The 21170-nt window shown below is 41.9% G+C and overlaps 2 protein-coding genes across 2 annotated transcripts; both read left to right on the forward strand.

The window, feature by feature from the left end:
• Positions 1-224: 224 nt before the first annotated feature.
• On the forward strand, positions 225-1547 carry LOC137282168 (uncharacterized). Its single transcript, XM_067813895.1, has one exon. The coding sequence runs from the start codon at positions 225-227 to the stop codon at positions 1545-1547; it is 1323 nt and encodes a 440-aa protein (XP_067669996.1).
• A 48-nt stretch (positions 1548-1595) lies between these two features.
• Positions 1596-2438, forward strand: LOC137282170 (uncharacterized). The gene has a single exon (XM_067813897.1). The coding sequence runs from the start codon at positions 1596-1598 to the stop codon at positions 2436-2438; it is 843 nt and encodes a 280-aa protein (XP_067669998.1).
• Positions 2439-21170: the final 18732 nt, after the last annotated feature.

The raw sequence follows: 21170 nt of genomic DNA on the forward strand, positions 1-21170 counted from the left end.
TACTTTCTCCTGAAATTCTTGCCCATTGATCATGGGAAGTCTGTACGATGTGTCGAACGATGATTAACTACTGTTGACAGTTAACTTACGAGATGATCCCATAAATGTTCTACTGGGCTGAGGTCGAGTGAGCGAGATTCAACATTATGACGTTGAAGAAAGAACGTTGGAAGTGATCTGGCAGTGTTGGGTCTGGTGTTAGCTTGTTGTAGAAGAGTTCCACGATGTTGTCCCATGACAAGCACTACTACACGTCGCAACACCTCACCACAGTATCATCTGACATGCACATTGTTCTGACGTACCACTACACGTCGCAACACCTCACCACAGTATCATCTGACATGCACATTGCTCTGACTTACCACTACACGTCGCAACACCTCACCACAGTATCATCTGACATCCACATTGCTCTGACTTACCACTACACGTCGCAACACCTCACCACAGTATCATCTGACATGCACATTGCTCTGACTTACCACTACACGTCGCAACACCTCACCACAGTATCATCTGACATCCACATTGCTCTGACGTACCACTACACGTCGCAACACCTCACCACAGTATCATCTGACATCCACATTGCTCTGACTTACCACTACACGTCGCAACACCTCACCACAGTATCATCTGACATGCACATTGCTCTGACTTACCACTACACGTCGCAACACCTCACCACAGTATCATCTGACATCCACATTGCTCTGACGTACCACTACACGTCGCAACACCTCACCACAGTATCATCTGACATCCAGATTGCTCTGACTTACCACTACACGTCGCAACACCTCACCACAGTATCATCTGACATGCACATTGCTCTGACTTACCACTACACGTCGCAACACCTCACCACAGTATCATCTGACATCCACATTGCTCTGACTTACCACTACACGTCGCAACACCTCACCACAGTATCATCTGACATGCACATTGCTCTGACTTACCACTACACGTCGCAACACCTCACCACAGTATCATCTGACATCCACATTGCTCTGACGTACCACTACACGTCGCAACACCTCACCACAGTATCATCTGACATCCAGATTGCTCTGACTTACCACTACACGTCGCAACACCTCACCACAGTATCATCTGACATCCACATTGCTCTGACTTACCACTACACGTCGCAACACCTCACCACAGTATCATCTGACATCCAGATTGCCCTGACTTACCACTACACGTCGCAACACCTCACCACAGTATCATCTGACATCCACATTGCTCTGACTTACTACTACACGTCGCAACAACTCACCACAGTATCATCTGACATCCAGATTGCCCTGACTTACCACTACACGTCGCAACACCTCACCACAGTATCATCTGACATCCAGATTGCCCTGACTTACCACTACACGTCGCAACACCTCACCACAGTATCATCTGACATCCACATTGCCCTGACTTACCACTACACGTCGCAACACCTCACCACAGTATCATCTGACACCCAGATTGCTCTGACTTACCACTACACGTGTCTTCTAATCAAAGTCCGATGGAGGAAGTGATCTGGCAGTGTTGGGTCTGGTGTTAGCTTGTTGTAGAAGAGTTCCACGATGTTGTCCCATGACAAGCACTACTACACGTCGCAACACCTCACCACAGTATCATCTGACATGCACATTGTTCTGACGTACCACTACACGTCGCAACACCTCACCACAGTATCATCTGACATGCACATTGCTCTGACTTACCACTACACGTCGCAACACCTCACCACAGTATCATCTGACATCCACATTGCTCTGACTTACCACTACACGTCGCAACACCTCACCACAGTATCATCTGACATGCACATTGCTCTGACTTACCACTACACGTCGCAACACCTCACCACAGTATCATCTGACATCCACATTGCTCTGACGTACCACTACACGTCGCAACACCTCACCACAGTATCATCTGACATCCAGATTGCTCTGACTTACCACTACACGTCGCAACACCTCACCACAGTATCATCTGACATCCACATTGCTCTGACTTACCACTACACGTCGCAACACCTCACCACAGTATCATCTGACATCCAGATTGCCCTGACTTACCACTACACGTCGCAACACCTCACCACAGTATCATCTGACATCCACATTGCTCTGACTTACTACTACACGTCGCAACAACTCACCACAGTATCATCTGACATCCAGATTGCCCTGACTTACCACTACACGTCGCAACACCTCACCACAGTATCATCTGACATCCAGATTGCCCTGACTTACCACTACACGTCGCAACACCTCACCACAGTATCATCTGACATCCACATTGCCCTGACTTACCACTACACGTCGCAACACCTCACCACAGTATCATCTGACACCCAGATTGCTCTGACTTACCACTACACGTGTCTTCTAATCAAAGTCCGATGGAGGAAGTGATCTGGCAGTGTTGGGTCTGGTGTTGTCATGTTGTAGAAGAGTTCCACGATGTTGTCCCATGACAAGCACTACTACACGTCGCAACACCTCACCACAGTATCATCTGACATGCACATTGCTCTGACTTACCACTACACGTCGCAACACCTCACCACAGTATCATCTGACATCCACATTGCTCTGACTTACCACTATGCGTGTCTTCTAATCACAGCAAATTGCTTCATCAAACCATAACACCACCTTAGCTGAACAGGTGAACATCTAGTATACAGTTCTATCTATCTGTCTGTCCCTGTCTATCTATCTATCTATCTATCTATCTACACACACATATATATATATACTAGTCATAAAAAAGAAACGCATAGCTGAATCTTGTTATCAGTTTATGCACTTAAGGTTCAGTAATACAGGGCAGTCATGAGGAAAACCTGAATGAACATTAACGGTCCAATGCTGCAAGAAACTTTACGTCACAAACGACAAGTATTGCAAGGTCAAGGTCGCAGAGCAGTCAGTATCTGCCACATTAGCATCAATGTTTGCTGGATTCCGGATGAAGTGCCTCGGAATGAGATGGTACTCTCCACTCAAGGCCACCATCAGAGCAGGTAACATCTTTAGCTGAGGGTCACGCTGTCGCACACGACGATCCAATACGTCCCACAAATGTTCACTAGGTTTACGATCCGGTGATCGTAAGGCCCATTGTAGAACCTGAACGTTATTCTGGGCAAGGAAATCCCTGGTTATTCTTGCCGTCCGAGCGTCATCATGCTGAAAAGTGACGTTCTGGCGGTTCATGAAAGGAAGGACATGAGGTCTGATGATTTCATCACGGTAACGTCGAGATCCAAATTGCCCTGGATCTGAATGAGATCTGTCCTGCCACTGTATGTGATCCCAGCCCAAACCCTGACACTTCTACCACCAAATCAGCTGACATCCTGTACAAAATTTGCAGCGTAGCGCTCGTTACGACTTCGATATCGGGACGTCGCAGCATGTAACGTGACTCATCACTGAAGAACAGTTCTCCACCTTTGCAAATGGCCATGGGAGATGTTGGCGACGCCAATGTCTGCATTGTTACCAATGTTGACGTGTAAGGACAGGTCCTCGCAAAGGTCTTCTGGAACGTATACCAGCGTGAGCGGTTCCTCACGGTCTGATCAGAAATTGTCCTGGCACTACCTAGTTGTGTAGTATGCTGTGGTGAATCTGTTCCTCAAATGTCGAACACGAACAAACCTGTCCTGAGCGAGCGTGGTCACACGGGGGCGATCACGTGTTGATCCTTGCTGTTGGTAGCGATGCCAAAGTTTTGCTATGGTACTCTGTGACACATTCGGTTGCCTTGAAATCCAAAGTCTCCAAATGATCAATCGTATTGTTGCACTGAGCTTCGGTAAGTCTAGGCTTGACGTTAACACCAAATTTAAGACTGTCAATTGTCGCAAAAGCATTGAACGCCTTCCGATTTTGACTGGAAATGATGCATGGAATGTGCAAAGGAAACGCATGAATTTCTTCCCGTCCATAATTTATTGCATTTATTAAGAAAACAGATTTTGGCGCTTTTTGGCGAGTTATCCTCAATGACGATGGATTCAAACTCGGAAATGTTTGCAGACAGCATTCACAATAGATATACTGATTACATAGAAACCAATGATTCAAATTCGAAAAGTTACATGGAAAAATACTACCTACGCGTTTCTTTTTTGAGTAGTTTATATGAAAGCTGGAGTGTTGTTGATTGTGGTTTTAAACCACACACAAACAGACATATTGCAGCTAGTACTGTGTTGTCTGTAATTTTGTCAAACGCTTGGGCTTCTAAGGATGTCTTAATATAATCGTACTTTGTTTCGCATGCATTTTCATTTTGTAAATTGTATGTTTGTTTTAATTTTTCAGAACTACAATTGACTACAATATTCATTACATTTAAATCTCTGTCCACCATGTACGGAAGTTGTAAGAGCGCTAAAGTCAGTGATGGTGATGTTCACCCCTGTAGCAACTGTGGTTAACCGTCACAAATAGATGGACATTTCCATCCAAATAAAGATCACATCATAACCCTGGACGTACGGGGATGACACGATGTTATGGACGGTTAGTTTCTTTATTTCAACAGCTGCGACGGCCAATCGCCTCTTACAAATATTGCTGAAGACCAATATTCTAACCCGGATCTTCATTGGTCTGCTTACATCAGATAGTAATACATTCCTGACAATTAACCTTTGTGAAAACACACATGTCAATCGTATCGAAAGAATGTAATATACATTTTGAAAACACGTTAAGCACCTCTGTAAGTACCTTTACAATGTATCATATTTTCCTGTATTGGAAACAAGTATAGATTTACCAATTTAGGGTTTACTTCACAAAGACGTAAGGAGACGTTGTCATAACACATTAGCATTGTCATGTTTCATGTTCCTCGTACTGCTTTTCTGGTCCTCGTCCTGCGGATGTTATGCATCATGGATGTGCAGGTCAAACTACTTGATATGTTATACAGTCTTCCCCACTATCTGACCCTTAACTGACCTCTGTGTTAACGTTAACGTTAACGTTAGTTAAGTCGAAAGGTTTACTTGCTGACGTTTGTACTGTTCCTACCTAGCCGATCTCTAATGTTACCTAGCAACCTTCGGGCACATTCGTTGTTAAACTGCGACTCAATGTGTGTCATCGTGACTTACTTCCTGATCTCAAACGTGTGTTTGTCCATGTCCAGGGAAGCAGACAGGGTACCAGGACTTTACATTAAATGAACGCTGCAAATCCCAGTGCATAAGGGAGTAGTCAGTCTGACTGCACTTTGTATGTAGTAGGAGGGAAAACGTACCTTGTTGTGTATTGTCTGTTTCACATTTCCGAACTATTGATAACATGAAGCGACATTACAAGTCCCTTAAAATCAAGTGTAAATGATTTGCATTTCTTTACAAAATGATGTATTAGTTTCGGAATTCGTACAACACGGACAGTTTCAAACGGGCTCAGAGTACAAAGGCATGTCAGTATTCTATGTCCTGTTGAACTTTAGTTTGGTGTCTGTGGTGATAATGTGGTGAACTATGTTTATCGGTGTTAACGAGTATAGGAACAGCACGCCCCAGGACAAACACAAAATTAATCTGTATGAACAATCCCCGTTTCGTCTCTCGACATCTCGGCTGTTATATGCTGAAAGGCAAACCAAACGTCGTATGTAGATGGCAAAGTGACTGGTGTAATGGATATCTCGATGGTTATAACAAACGAGAACACTATGAAAACATAACGTAATATACTGAGTCCAAAAAGAAACTTCACAAAATGTAATTTTTAAAAATAATGAACAATTTTCCTCTGATGATATGTACTCGAAATGGGATCCTTATCTTTCGACTCAAGAGAAACGTCAGCACAACCCAATAAAAGCCACCCATTCGTCGTACAAATGGCATTAGTGCCAAATCAGGTTTTGCACGTACAGTCGATAACGTGATCTTCGCATCGAAGTTTTCGTCGTCTGAGCATGTTTTCACTGGCCTCAAGAATTGGAAAAAACCCTTTTAAACCACAGTTCTAACGATCCTCTACATGCCCCAATTGTAAAATGTGCAACGTGAACGTGCCGTTGGCATGCTGCAAGCGGTAAGATCAGTTATTGACGTCGCAAGAGCAAAGGGATGCAGCCGTCACACTGTGGATGAATTTCGAGGTCGTCTACCGCAAACTGGCACCACTTCTGATCGTCCAAGGTCGGGTCGTCCACGTGTGACGTCACGAGCAGAAGACCGTCAAATCGTCCTACGTCACCTATGTGATAGATTTATGTCAGATACACGAACCAGGCCTGAGATGCTTAGAGGTCGACTGTCCTCACAGATCATTGGAATCGGTTGCGGACTGCCCATCTCCATTTTCGACGTCCATATAGTGGACCACTAATGACGCTGTTTCATCAACGTCAACGTCTGCTGTTGGAGCAACGTCACCTATAACGAACCCAGAGAAACCGGAATCGAGTCATGCTTTTGTATGAATAATTTTCGTCGCCTTCTTGTTATTTTATTCACGGGAATATGGTGACTCAAACACAAAGCCACACAGCAGTAATCTTTCCTTCTATAGGTCGCCATTTCCAAGGCTGGATCAACCTATTTCATCCTTGCTTTCGATTTCACCTCGAGGTCAATATTGACGCCGTTTCATCAATATCAACGTCTGCTATGGGCACAACGTCATCCCCAATGGACTCAGAGAGACTGGAATCGAGCCGTCTTTAGTGATGAATCCAGGTTTACCCTCAGATTCGTGAAGGGTATGCCCAATGTTGTGTGCAGGAAGTCAACAGTTTCGGGGGTTGAAGTTGCATGGTGTGGGGTGCTTTATGTGGGAACAACCGTGGTCGTCCGTGGAAACCTCACAGCTGCTGCTTACCACGACCAGGTGCTCACCCCTGAACTCGTTCCTTTCATGGTGGCTCACGGCCCAGGTCTACAGTTCCAGCATGATTATGCTCGACCGCATACCTCGATGTTGACACGAAATTTCATGGACTGACCATCGAGGTCCATTGACCTTAAACCAATAGAGCACGTTTGGGGTGCACTTGGGAGAAGGCTTCGTGGTCTTAGGAACCAACCTCAGAATTTGCAGGAACTTTGCGCTGCCTTGCAAGGGCAATAACGCAATAACTGAGGAATGTTGGAATGGAACTGAGTCTGGCACTGTCAGTGTATCGAGTACATCACACAGATCTCAGCAATGGAATAATAACAGTTCAACCATCTTGCCATCTCTTGTTCTTTTATACTGCCCTGAAGAAAGAATGTGAAGTTTCTGTTTTGACTCAGTACATTTTTGACAAACGTTTGCTTATTAAGGCATTCTTTGTTGTTTGTCACTTTCTACTCAACGATGACGTCACTGGAAGGTGTGACCACCACTTGCATTCACAACTGTAGCACACCAGTGTTTTACTACCCTCCCATCTGACGCGGATGACTTTGACATGAAATACTTGTAACCCCATTGTCCAGAACTGCTTTACCTGAGTTGAGAATTTCCAGGTATGATTACTGCTGTTATGGTGGAATTTGGCTACATTCCAAAATAACTGACTGGCAATGTTATATACGTTGAAATCACCACTTGCACACAGGTAGATAAATGCTGCCCATTTTTCTGGCCTGTTTTGTTCATGCAAATAATGACTTTCATGAGGCAAGAGTTATTGAAGTCTATTTATAATTGGCTGGAAATAATTCTTATCTACATCGATTGGTACATCTGAATTCTCTTCATCATTTTTAACTACAGTGTCTATTATTTGCAGGAATAATTGTTTGTGAACAGAGTTTGAGGATGTATTAACCTTTGAGTCTTTGTGGGTAGGCTTGTTGTACTGTCTGTTGGTATGTGTATCGTTGTCTCTGAATTCAATGTCGTCAACATCGCAGGTTAAACTCTTGCTGCATACGTTAAACGTTCTGTTTTTGTACTTTATCTTATTTTCAACTTCGAGATGTATCAGTACTGACATAAGTTCATATGGATGACTGTCAGTTACACGTGCGGCGTATTTTGCTTTCCTGAGAGACAACAATATTGTATATAAATTTTCCTTTACCATCGAATGTAAATGTGAAAATGACACCATTTATTTGTCATTGCCATCAACAGTATACACTGGATCCTGTGTTACCTCAATTTACCTTCCACAAACATGTACTCCTTACTTAGCTCCCGAGAAACAATCTACACAACATATACATACATATGTGTGTGTGTGTGTGTGTGTGTGTGTGTGTGTGTGTGTGTGTGTGTGTGTGTGTGTGTGTGTGTCCATGTATGTTGTGTAGATATATATTACCCTGTTACTATGTGTCCTTGGCAGATTATTGTTATTATTACTGTTATTATTTTCTGAAGAAACTTGCTTTTGCTTTCTCTTTGTTAAGGTTTACAAAGTAAAATGTAACATTACACATGTTATGTTATATTTTAAATGGAGGATTGTTAAACGGGTTGTACTCATCCTTCAGTATCAACCTCATCAGATTTGTTGCCTTGATGGTGGCTGTAAATTCGTTTTCATTTCAACGACAGGACACGGCATTTGAAAGTGCATAGGCATATCCTTCGAAATCAAATGACAAGCAATGTTTAACTATCCGTACTACTTTGTCACTTGTATTTATGGCCAGGGACGGTGGGTAGGCTCTTAGATAAGGCGTTCTCTCGTCACGCTGGTGACCCGTGTTCGATTACCCACAATAGAAATCCCAACTCTGATGTGACATTGCTGGAATGTTACTAACTTGTTTACTCAGTTTGTGACTCCATTACCGTGCAGTGCTCGAAAAAACCGCCAGCCCGGAGGACCAGCGCCGGTTGTTATTGTATCGGGCCGGCAGTTTCAAATATGTGCAGGCCCTTATGGCCTTCAGTAAATTATATGTCATTATTTTTCAACTCGGATGTTGCCCCTTTGTCCTTTAGAAACTTTCGGATCATCCACGATCCATCATGTTAAGATAACTTACAGTTTCACTTCCTGGTATTTCAGCGCTTTGGCGATGGAATGCCAACACCAGTCTAACCAATATTAACTCCTCGCTTGATTTTGTAGAATTAGTATGAAAGTGTGTACACTGTAGTTTGTATTGATTTGACTTTAACCAACTGGGCCTGCAGATTTCATTCAGGGCCTGTAGATTTTAAAACCTGTGAGTAGCAGCAGGTCTTGATGGCCAGCTGGTAAATTAAAGTATTGCTACCACTGTCACTGTGCATGATAAACTAACTCTTCTGTTAATGTATGGTTCATGGAGCACCGAACATGTTACCCGTCTTTGATAAACGTTACTGTTATCGTTGTCATTTTGTCTAACCATGTGTTCTTTTTATTATTCAATCCCAAAACCTATTCTTTCATTACATTAATATTTGAGACCTCAGTAAAAAGGCTTCAGTATCAATGTGACTTAATTTTTGGCCTGGATGGTGGCTCTCAGTTCATTTAATTTTTCTATTTCCAAGAAACAAGGACACGCTTTTCACACCTTAAAATACATTTACGTTTGGGTTAAAATTAAAGTGCATATTTCAAAATGACTACTTGAACTAGTTTTCAATGATTGATCTTTGTGCCTAATTTCATGACAGTGACATAATATCTATTACAATTAACACACTAGTAGAATTATGTGTAGACCACATTCGCTTTAGTAGCCTGGTGGCTATAGAGGTCTGTATATACTCTATATAGTGCAGTGTGCAATGTGCAGTGTGCAGCTGTCAGTCCATGTCGCCTGTTGGTCATATTGTACATTTCCTTTTATGGCAGGTACCAGCTTAACTGTCCTCTCATAGAGAGAGTGTATGCGTCACACATGGATGACTGTTGTATACTGATATCAGCATACGTGCTTCATTGTAGTCACAATCCTCGTTACCGCTCACATGAATTTAATGATGATTTACTGATCTTGTACAACAAAGACCAACGTCGTGTCGACAGAAAGTATGTTTAGTTGGTTTTGCATACTTAAACAAGTCTTTGTGTAGACACGTAGGCATGTTCTGTGTAGACATGTTCTGTTGTGTGATATAAAGTTGGCATCAGTCACGCTATTATGTTACTCGTGTACCATGTTTGTATCTAGGTTTAGCTTAACGGTAGTACATTCTCCCCTTAAATTGTTTTGACTACTGATAGCGATAAGATTGACATTGTCAATGCTGAGTTTTGTTAACCATTGACTTCAACTGAAACATCTCATGTGTGTGGATTGCGCCCATCAATAACGCCCATGCAGGTGCACGCCAAACTGAAGGCGATGTACTGCGAGGGCGTGAGAAGCATGTGACTCAATGGCGTGGATTGTAACCGTGTTCCTCCATTTCTCTGCACGGTGACTACCAGTGACATTCCCACACAATATATGCTCGTCTTACTCCAACATGTAATGGTGTTGTTATAGGTAGACTGCAAAATGTGTGACCTAAATGTAGTCTAAGACAGTGATGGGCGGCTTCAAGTAGATCATTTTCTTTACACATACTGATGACCCAAGTCAGACACAAACATTCTTCCATCACGAGAAAGACGAACAATTTAATTTTTTTGTTTTTTGTTTCACAAAATGTATGCAGTTTCCTGATATTTCATGTTCATTTTCATTTCCTTGAAATATTTTTACCGGGTACACATTCCAGAATTTATATTTGGTTAACAATTAGCACAGCTGAAACTAAAACAGCTTCATCTCTCGTGGTGTTAAATTATTTAAAGTGGGTTCAATTTCACGATAGGGCCGTGTGATCTTCATCAACGTATGGAACTTTGCTCATGAATTTTGACCCTATTCACGACATGGACACTTTGTACTCTATGTGTCACTATAATCAGTCAGCGGAGCTTGATCGCGTGATCTGGACATTGTCCATTTACTGATGTGCACTGACATTCTCTAGTCTAGCATCATGAAGTGTGCACTCGTCAGTTGTTATTGCCTTTGATTGTAGGGGTCAAATGTACTGCGCCAAATGTACTGCGCAGTGCACAACAGTGCATCACCACGACAGACATGACTAATGCTAATTACTCTCTGGAGGAAATTTGAATTCAAAACATTGTCGACATAATTAAAGCTTATATAATGCTAACTTAATGCACTATCGCTCTCTACAGTACATTACACGTGCGTGGTAGTGGGGCCTTCTGTACTGCGCTGTGTAGATTTTGTAGCTACCGGTCCCACCACGACTGCTCTCTCGAGGAAACCTGCATGTATGGCATTGTCCACAGGAACTGAATGATGATTATTATTCGTTTACGAACCAAGCTTTGTGACAATATCTTTGTCCACAGTCTAACGGTGTAGATGACGGCTCGGTATTGTACCATTAGGGGACGCCCATTCTTGTCTGTATTGAATTTGTTTCTATAAAAGACGATTGGGTAACTGTGATCCGCCAGGGTGTTACAACAAACTGAAAAAACTCCTGTACAGACCTGACCTTTTTGTGTTTACCTATACTAAGAAGATTTATAAGGTTAAAAAGGAATGAGTGTGTTATCATATCGAGATTAGTATTTTGATATTTAAATGTATTTCCGTATTTGATAATTTGAAGTAGTGTATTGATTCTGTTTGGTACAATTCAATCGATAGCAACGGGGACATGGATGACCATGTCTACCAGTCGAGGGTACAGACAGTTCTACCATAAGCCGTGTGGTAGATACCAGACGGCACAGTATCGATAGTTCCTACTTTTAACGCACCAGAGATAAACCGTATAACTCCTAATGTCGGATTACTAACAGAAACGTACAACGACTGAACAGTTGGTTTTTCAAAGGATCATGATTTTATCAAGCGGTTAAACATGCAATAACCCAGGTTAGAATTAGTCTTCTGCAACACATGTCGGAAGAGCCCAATAACGCTTCTGAATGGTTAGGCTCGCAAACTTGGTTGGCATATGTCATCGTATCTCAACTGTATAGAGTCTCCTGCTGTTGATCACTGGACTGTTGAGTCCAGGCTCGAATATTCACAAACTGGGGGCATAAAGATGGGTTTGTGACGTTAAACATCAAACCAAACATGCTATATGCATTCAGTTACAAGTCACGTCCTGTTCATTTTCATTTTCCTGAAATAGAGACGTAGGGTTGACATTCCAGAATAGATTTACATTCCATTAAAATTTAGCAAACTTGAAACCCAAAACAATTTCATCTCTCATACTTAATTGCATTTAATTTCCATTGCATTATATGATGTTTGTTCAAATGTAAATATCACGACAAGAACGTGTGTGTTGTATCAATGTGTTGAACTTTGTTTATGAATGGTGATCCTGTTCATGACATCGTGCGAACTTTGTACAAAAACATATAATTAGTTAGTCATAGTTTGATGTGGACATTCTCCATTACGTGATGTGGTCTGATAATTTAAAGCTAATAACATAATGCAGTGTTGCTCGTCAGCCTACTGCGTTGCGCTGTGTGCGTTTTGTAGCTACCGGACCCACCACCACAGACATGACTAATACAAACTGCTTTCACTTTCTCGAGAGTAACGACATGAATGACATGGTGGATAGGAAATTTAATGGTGATTTATTAATCGTTTACAAACCAGCATGTATTTTTATGAGGACAAACTTTGTCACAATATCTTTCACCAAAGTCTTTCAATGATGATGGTGGCGCACTGCAGAAATAACGTTCCATGTTTAAACATCTGCATGTCAGACCAGGGTTTTGTGTTCATGTAAGGTTTTTCTCTATTGAACTGGTTTCTGTACACGATTTATACACAACTGCGTAATTTTTATCTGTAAGCTATGGTGATCAACAAATAATACTCTGATATCTCATTTTAAGGATCTGTTTATAGCCAGTCATAAATGCATGCAGTTAGTATTGTGATAATGTTGAGAGTACACAGTCAGGCAAAACACCGGAATAAAGACACGTGTTAAAAGATCTCAGTATGTTTGCGCTATGAGCGCGCATGTAAGTTTGTAAAGAATACTTTTTACCGTTGATGCATTCTTTTCATTTCGAATACACTGGATATATACAAGTCTAGATCTGTTGTAATAGTTGCTGTCACAAACATGTTATTAGAAATGACTGATGTTTGGTTCTCGCTGCTGACAGTGTTTTTTAGCTGAACTAAAATCAATAGATGAACACACTAAAACCAAGAAGCCATGAACAAGACTTGCACAGGACGGGGTCTATTTGGGTGATATGACATCTCCACACATGTGTATGGTGGGATCGGAGTAACGCTGACCCAGGGCGCACACATATCGCCTTTAAGTCATTTCTCAGAATAAGAAATCAGGGTCTTCGTTTGGCGATCGGAATGTATTATCGTGCAGCCTTTAACGTTCCATCAGACCAAGTGCCCTTCATCTCATCAGACCATGTGACCTATTTCAAATGTACGGATCGTTCACAGATAACCATGTTAGCTACAGTATTGAAGTATACCTATCGCTGCCACAGTCTCAACAGCGCTCTGAGAGCGTGCACATACGAGCTTGATATGAATGGTGCAAGGGAGATTACTCAGGCAATGTTTGGTATATCACAGTCGCTGCTGACACTGCATTGTTAGCCTTCATTCAACAACAATGATAGACACACCGTCACTCTGGATGTTGAAAGAGTTGACCGTGGTGAACGATGCAAGGGAGACTACTCCGTGAGGTTGCGTTCCACTACACTGGTAGTAAGAGCACAGTCACCTCACATGCGAGGTGTGGCTTTTGTCAGTCAACACTGTCACTATACCGGAAGTATTCTCATGCTCACGGTGTGCCTTGCAAGGGAGACCACTTCGTGCGCCAAACGTCGCCCAGTTTCATATGCTATCTTAGCTTTGCACTTACCAGTCGAAGCACAAGCGGTGGCGGGGTAGCCCTGTGGTTAAAGCGTTCGCTCATCATGCCGAAAACCTGTGTTCGATTCCCCATGTCCGAGGAAAGTGTGAAACCTTCTGGTGTCTCCTGCCGTGATATACCGTGGCAAACAAAATCTGTACCTCCTGGTACATCCACAAACACAATCTGTATCTCCCGATACATTCATAAACACAGCCTGTGTCCCCAATCACATTCAGAGTCAGTGTGACGCACCTAATCGCCAGCACACAAAGTGAGAGGACTCATTCACTCACTTTAGATCGTCAGAATCATTGAGAATACACACACACACACACACACACACACAAACACACACACACACGAACACACACACAAAACCGTAAAAATAACACAACAAAAGCAAACATACAATAAAACAAATAAAAAACCCCACTAAAATAAAATAAACCCCAAAAACATTGTTTTAAAGGCTTGGCCAACCATTTTAAGAAGAGAAATTAATGATGCATATTAAAAATACAAACCCAAAAGAATCTACACAAGACAAATATACCTGTTGCAAGATGTGATCTATCTCTTTGAAACGAATATAATATATTAAAAAGCTAATAGTGAGTGAGTTAATATTTAACATCACATCGGCAATATTGCAGCCATATCGTGACGACAACATACGTGACAGAAAAGAATATATATGCATATTATGAAGACCCTGTCTACGAAGGACAGTAAAGCACTAGACTATCACAGTTAGTATTAAAACTAGCGTGGAAACTTAAGAAATGATAGTATCATTATTTGGACAGTACAATATAAAAACTGACCATGGATCGCCAACAACAGAGGGTAAATCACCATATCAGGGACCATGGGGACTTACAGTACCTCTGCTACCTGCATGGTCCCTGGCTGGATTTACACCATCCCCTCAGCTGTTGGCGACTGTAAGATTAGCCACAAATTAAAATGACACATATTCTACGATTAAGAAAGGGAAAGACTTAAATCGTTTTGGGACTTACGTACCCTCTCAGGAGGACAATAATTTTACGGTACTTCAACCCCCTTCGAGGATACAGCCACTAACAATCTTAGCTGCAAATTCAACTTCCAATCATAAAATACTTATTTTTTTACATGTCAGTCAATAAATTCAATTCTTTACAAAAAAACAATAATGAAATGAGAACTTACGTTACTAAAAGGTCCTTCATAGTTCTTGATTTGAAATAATTGTCCCTTGTGATGGAATGTTCAACACAGTCAAGCAAGACATGCTTGACCGTGATTATTTCATTACAAGGGATGCAGAACGGAGGATCCTCACCTTTCAAAAGATATTCATGCGTATACCTAGTGTGGCCAATACGACATCGTCGTATAATGACCTCTTCAAATCTGGACCGACAACCCAAGTAGGTGTAACCAACATATGGTTTTATTGCATGTAATTTATTGATACCTACTTGGGTGTCCCACTTCGAATTCTTCTGCATCAGATCACGGATGTAAGATCTAATGGCAGCTTTATAATCAGTATAGGGAATATGAAGTGGTGTCACAGATTTGTTTAGCGCTGCCTTAGCAGCAAGGTCAGCCAAAGTGTTACCAGAGATTCCAACATGGCTGAGTAACCAACAGAAGACGATGTCGTAATGGCCAGTCGCAAGATAGTTATAAACTTCAATATTTCTATTAAAAGTGGATGTTTACATGATAGGTTTTCAATAGCCTGAAGGCACGAAAGAGAGTCTGAATAGATTATGTACTGTTTATGTTTAGGATGTCTCTGAATATATTTAAGAGCTGTTGATATGGCGTTAGCTTCTGCTGTAAAAATAGAACTATTATCTGGTTATCTAGACGATATTGTTCTGGATCCAATGACAGTGGCACAAGAAACTATGCGACCGATGTAAGTAAGTATTGGAACATCACTAAAATGCATAAATCGTTATTTAAAAAAAAATCCTCCAGTAATTTGCCCTTGCTGTGTGTGGTTGAACCCCCCAGAGTGGGCTGTGAGCATTTAGATCACCCATGATAATACAGGGTTTAGGAAGTTAATTGTAAAGGGCTCGTATATCAGCTAGTTGAAGAGTTGAAGACGATGGGATATACAGACAGCATATTGTAAAAGCAACATGCAACGTAAGTCGCACTACAACAGCCTGGAGATTAGTTTTGAGCATAACATGGCTGTAAATAACATTCTGTTTAACAAGGATGGAAGATCCTCCATTTGCCCTCACTCCCGGTGGTGAAAAAGTGTGATATGTATTGAATTGACGCAAGTAAAAAATATCAGTTTCTTTTAAATCAGTCTCCTGTAAACATATAGCTGATTATGTAAACTCTTCCACTAATAGCTGTAAATCAATAAAATTGGTCCTCAGTCCCCTGCTATTCCACTGTATTAAGGCTGTATTAGTCATAAGGGGCAGTAACTGGTGACAGTGCTCTTCCTTTTTTTTGGGGCGAGTGACCACTGGCATTGTCATTAATGTTCACATGGTGGGATACCTCTGTATCCATATCCTCGAGCAACCCATACTAGTTGTACTGTTGCACGGGATTTTTGAGAGCCTTTGACACTCGATCAGTTTGTTTTTTCTTTTTAGAAGTTTCATGTTTATGTTTTTCGACGACTTTCGCAGAGGTTTCAGATGTTGAGGTAGATACTGATCTTGATTTTGGAATCGGAACTGTGTTTTCTGGATTAGAAACTGGTTTTGGTGTTTGACCATTGGTCCATGTAAGATCCGTTTGACACTCTACAGATGTCGTGCTGACAGTTATTACGGTTTCAGTGACTGACGCATATGATTGCCCTGACTTGTTGGCAGAAGTAACTGACTTTGCCTGTTTCATTGCATCCAAGTAACTGCCTTCTGCTCACATTTAAGTTTTTGTACAAGGGACTGATATTTGAATTCAGTACAGTCAGTTGATGAGGACATATGGTTTCCACCACAGTTAGAGTATTTTAAAGGACGAGTACACGTATTTCCGTCATGATCAATTTCACCACATCTGACACAAGTGATTCTATCTTTGCATGAATTCTGGCCATGTCCGAATTTCTGACATTTAAACCAACGATTAGGTCGTGGGATTTAGAGGTCTACAGGCATGGAAAAGCAGCCAACTTTGATAGAACTGGGTAGAGTCGTGGTATCAAAAGTCAAGAGATAGTTATTGGATGGATACACACGACACATACCTTTGCGGTATGTAAATCGTGTGGCGTCAATCACACCTTGACTTCGGAGTTCTGACACAATTTCCTCAATGGATTCATTAGCAAGACTGCGATCACGGCCTCTTATGATACCTTTGCTGAAGTTAAGTGTCTTGTGTGCCGAACAGGTTACAGGGATATCTGCTAACTTTGTTGAAGTCATCAAATTTATAGCTTGGGCTTTTCGAGCACATTCTATAAGAAGAACTCCAGAAGGCAATTTTTTTAACATTTTTTAACTCACCAGCCTTCCCTTTAAGTGCTTTTTCTAAAAGAAATGGTGAATATGAAGCTAAAGCACGTTCACCTTTAGTTTCCATGACAAGGTATCTCGGCCAAGTATCTCTTTCAGAATAGAGAAATGTTGTCACAATTTCATCGTCAGAAGAATCTAATTCAGAATCAGATTCTGAAAGTTGCCGTTTTGTTTTGTTTTTTTATTTGGTTTCCCCATATTGAAATGTTATATGTTTCAGCAAACCTGCTCCCCGCCCACCACGGAGCGCCAACAAGTGCGATGTCATACGTAAGCGGAGATCCAGCAAACTAACACCAAAGGGATACAGGTTTGTTATACTCCAGCAGATCTAGATGGACCACATTGACCCATGAGCCACCGCCTTCTAGGTATGTGCTCTAGTTAAGTATCTCATACATTATCCGAAACTGTGTCAAAAGATTCCACAAGTTAGGTAAAGAGCATAATAAGTTAAACACAGGGCTCGACGTGACCAGCCGACTGATTGAATCGGGCCCATTCAACCACCCGTCTAGGTGAAGTAAGGGCCAAAGTGGTGTGTTGGGCAACAGGAACACGGTTGCAGGTTCCTATAGCCCTCAACCACCTGGATCCCCTCCTCCATCGACACAGGGCCGCAACCCATGGCCAACAGGTTGGTGGACCAAATATGCCCCCGGGTCCACCACGGGGGTGTTGGCGAGCTCTTGGCGTTACTCAGCACCCACCACGAGGAGGTGGCTCGCCACGAGTGCCTAAAAAGCTAATAACTATATCAGTGATGTAAATGCCTCATCTCGTGGCCATGACGACGTGGACTGATAGCATCGGTTGACATCAGTGAAGAATCTCCGAAGGAACATACTTTTATCCTCAGGTTCATGGAAAATACAACACTGATATACCAAACTTATCAACTCAAACAAAACGTAATCTTCCCTCACCATCAGTCATGTCTCATATTTGAATGTGGCGGGGGGAAACTGTGACAATCCCCTCATCATGCTTTTCCCTGATGATTAGTTTAGTGGTTTCCAAGGTGCAAGTTTAGCATATGAGTATGAGTTATCTCCCCTAACTTGGCAATTTTCAGACTTGCATCAAGCCTGTATTCGTTATAAGAGACATACATGTGGTAACCATGACAAACCACAAAATCCTATGCTGTCTGATGGATGTTTTGAGAAAGGCTCCGCTCAGAGCAAAGATGATGAATGGACACAAGATCCCATGTATGAAGAAACTTCTCAAGGAACTGATTCTGAAATTACTCGACATTCAAGTGTTAAAAATGCTACCTTTGCACTTGTTTAATATTTTGAGTGGGTTAACATGTGCTGACCAAACTAATCAGTTGATGAATTTTAATATTCCATAATCCACCCAATTTGGATGACCTTTCAAGTAAATTTTTCTACTGACTAAGCAGATCATATATACCTAGAAACGCATAACTTACACGTTTGTATGATCTAAAGTAATAAAGCTGAGATATACAACAAAAGATGGGCTATCATCTTTTTGGTACAAATACAAAACACATTTTGAGGAATGTTACTTTAAACCCACATCCGTCCGTAAAAGTTATCTCAGTCTTATTTTACAAAAGCTTTTATTACAAAAACTAGTAATCTTAAGTAAACATGTAGCCAAGCACTTTGCATGACATTTGATCTCACACGTAGATACGGACTTTGTGCACAACGAACTTACTCACATTTTCTGCATGCTTTTTGGCACCTGATAAAACTAATTATAAAACCTAAGACAAACAGATTATACTTAACAACCGGTTTCTGGATTTTGCAGAAATTTTATTCTAAAAAAAATAATTGATTTACAATCTGTCACTAAATATTTACACAGATCATTGTTTGTTACGAGGGAGAAGAGCAGCTAAATGGGCAATCGGGTGTTCGAGAAAGGAAAGAGAAGGCAATTCATCTGGCCGCTTTTGAGTGAGTGAGTGAGTTGGGTTTTACGCCGCTTTCAGCAATAAGATCCCAGTAATATGATGGAGAAGGAAACCAGAAAATGGGCTTCACACATTGTACCCATGTGAGGCCGCTTTTGATCCAAACATACTACAGTAAAGTGACTTCAGTAGCTAGAACTGCACGTGCTATTTGGGCTTATTTCTAGGACCGCACGGTATTACCTGTAAACCGGTGTGTCTCAATACGGTTCTCAAACCATACGTATTGCATTATGTGTTTCTGAGAACCACAGGTGTAAAGAACATACATGAAGTTTGTTGTGATTATCTTTATGGTTTAAATAATAATCTATACAGACTTTCAGTCGCAACTAATACCAACCATATTTTGTTTCGTTATTTCTATGACAAAGCGGAGTACTGTAAAATTGTAGAAAAGAAAAAGAAAAAAGAATCTCTGATTATGCATCATAAATGGTTGCTATTATCAGGACCATAACATATATGTTCAGGGACTTATGTAGATGTGGAAAATAGAATTGACATGCACAAGGAGTGCCACTCAGTTTTAAGCACTTTAATTTTAGATATATCATGATATATGTATCGCAGCACGAACACTTTTCTGTGCGTACGTGCGTGCGTGCGTGTGTTATAATGGAATGTTATGAACTGTGTTTTTGTGTAAAAATGTTCATTTCAGGGCCTAGTTGTTAGTTTATACGTACACCTGCTTCGCAATATATTGCAATACCATTCCAAATTTATTTGCCAACACACAGTCCTACTTATTTCGTTACGTGTATAATCTTTGAAGAGGAAACTAACTTGTCCCTCACAGGGTGACGAGTGTACATAATCGGTGCTCTCTGCAAAGGTGGTCCAGGCGTTTGCAAGAGGCAGTTTGGTGATCAAATTTGTGCCCCTTTACTCTACCTGCCACCCGTGAATACACGATAGGTTGAGCAACCAGACTGTCGCCTGATTCTCAGTGGGTGGCTACCAAAACTGTAAACTCTCGTGTCTGCTTTACTCCGGGTGCTGATCCCACATTAAGCAGTGTAACTGAAATACTGACCAGACGTACGCAATCTCTTCAGTAACTCATTATAAAGATGGCATATTTGATTGGCCGTAGATGACCTTTCTTAATAATTTGGGCACTCTCAAAGAAAGACTCCCTGGTCTACCTACAACTCTGTGATGGGTAGCATGAGCATCATCCAGAAACCAACGGCACCCATGGCGAGCCACCTCCTCGTGGTGGGTGCTGGGTAACGCTAAGTGCTCGCCAACCCCCCGTGTGGATCCGGGGGCACATTTGGTCCACCAATCCGTTGGCCGTGGGCACCCGTGGCGAGCCACCTCCTCGTGGTGGGTGCTGGGTAACGCCAAGAGCTCGCCGACACCCCCGTTGTGGACCCGGGGGGATATTTGGTCCACCAACCCGTTTGCCGTGGGTTGCGGCCCGTGTCGGTGGAGGAAGGGATCCTGGTGGTTGAGGGCAATAGGTCCCTGCAACTGTGTTCCTGTTGCCTAATACACCACTTTGGCCCTGACTTCACCTAGACGGGAGGTTGAATAGGCCCGGTTCAACCAATCGGCTGGTCATGCCAAGCCCTGAGCATTGTCATTGTTTTTGCTCAAATTTGACTTTTTCAAATCTTTGTAAATGGGCCTTTGTCATATAGCTTGTATAGACCAGTAATATCTATTGATATATTGATGCCACATTAACCAAACCGTTATTACCTAGAGTCTAATGCCCAGAAGGCGATGGCTCATGGGTCAATCTGGTGGATTTATTGATCTTGAATTGATACTTCTGCTGGAGTATATCATCCCAGTATCCTTGGTGCTGTCAGTAGGAAACCCACTGGCATA

Source organism: Haliotis asinina, chromosome 4, assembly GCF_037392515.1.
Source record: "Haliotis asinina isolate JCU_RB_2024 chromosome 4, JCU_Hal_asi_v2, whole genome shotgun sequence".
In the NCBI taxonomy this organism is placed as follows: domain Eukaryota; kingdom Metazoa; phylum Mollusca; class Gastropoda; order Lepetellida; family Haliotidae; genus Haliotis; species Haliotis asinina.

Coding starts and splice junctions, on each gene's coding strand:
- LOC137282168 (XM_067813895.1), top strand. CDS start 225: ATGTTGTCCCATGACAAGCACTACTACACGTCGCAACACCTCACCACA.
- LOC137282170 (XM_067813897.1), top strand. CDS start 1,596: ATGTTGTCCCATGACAAGCACTACTACACGTCGCAACACCTCACCACA.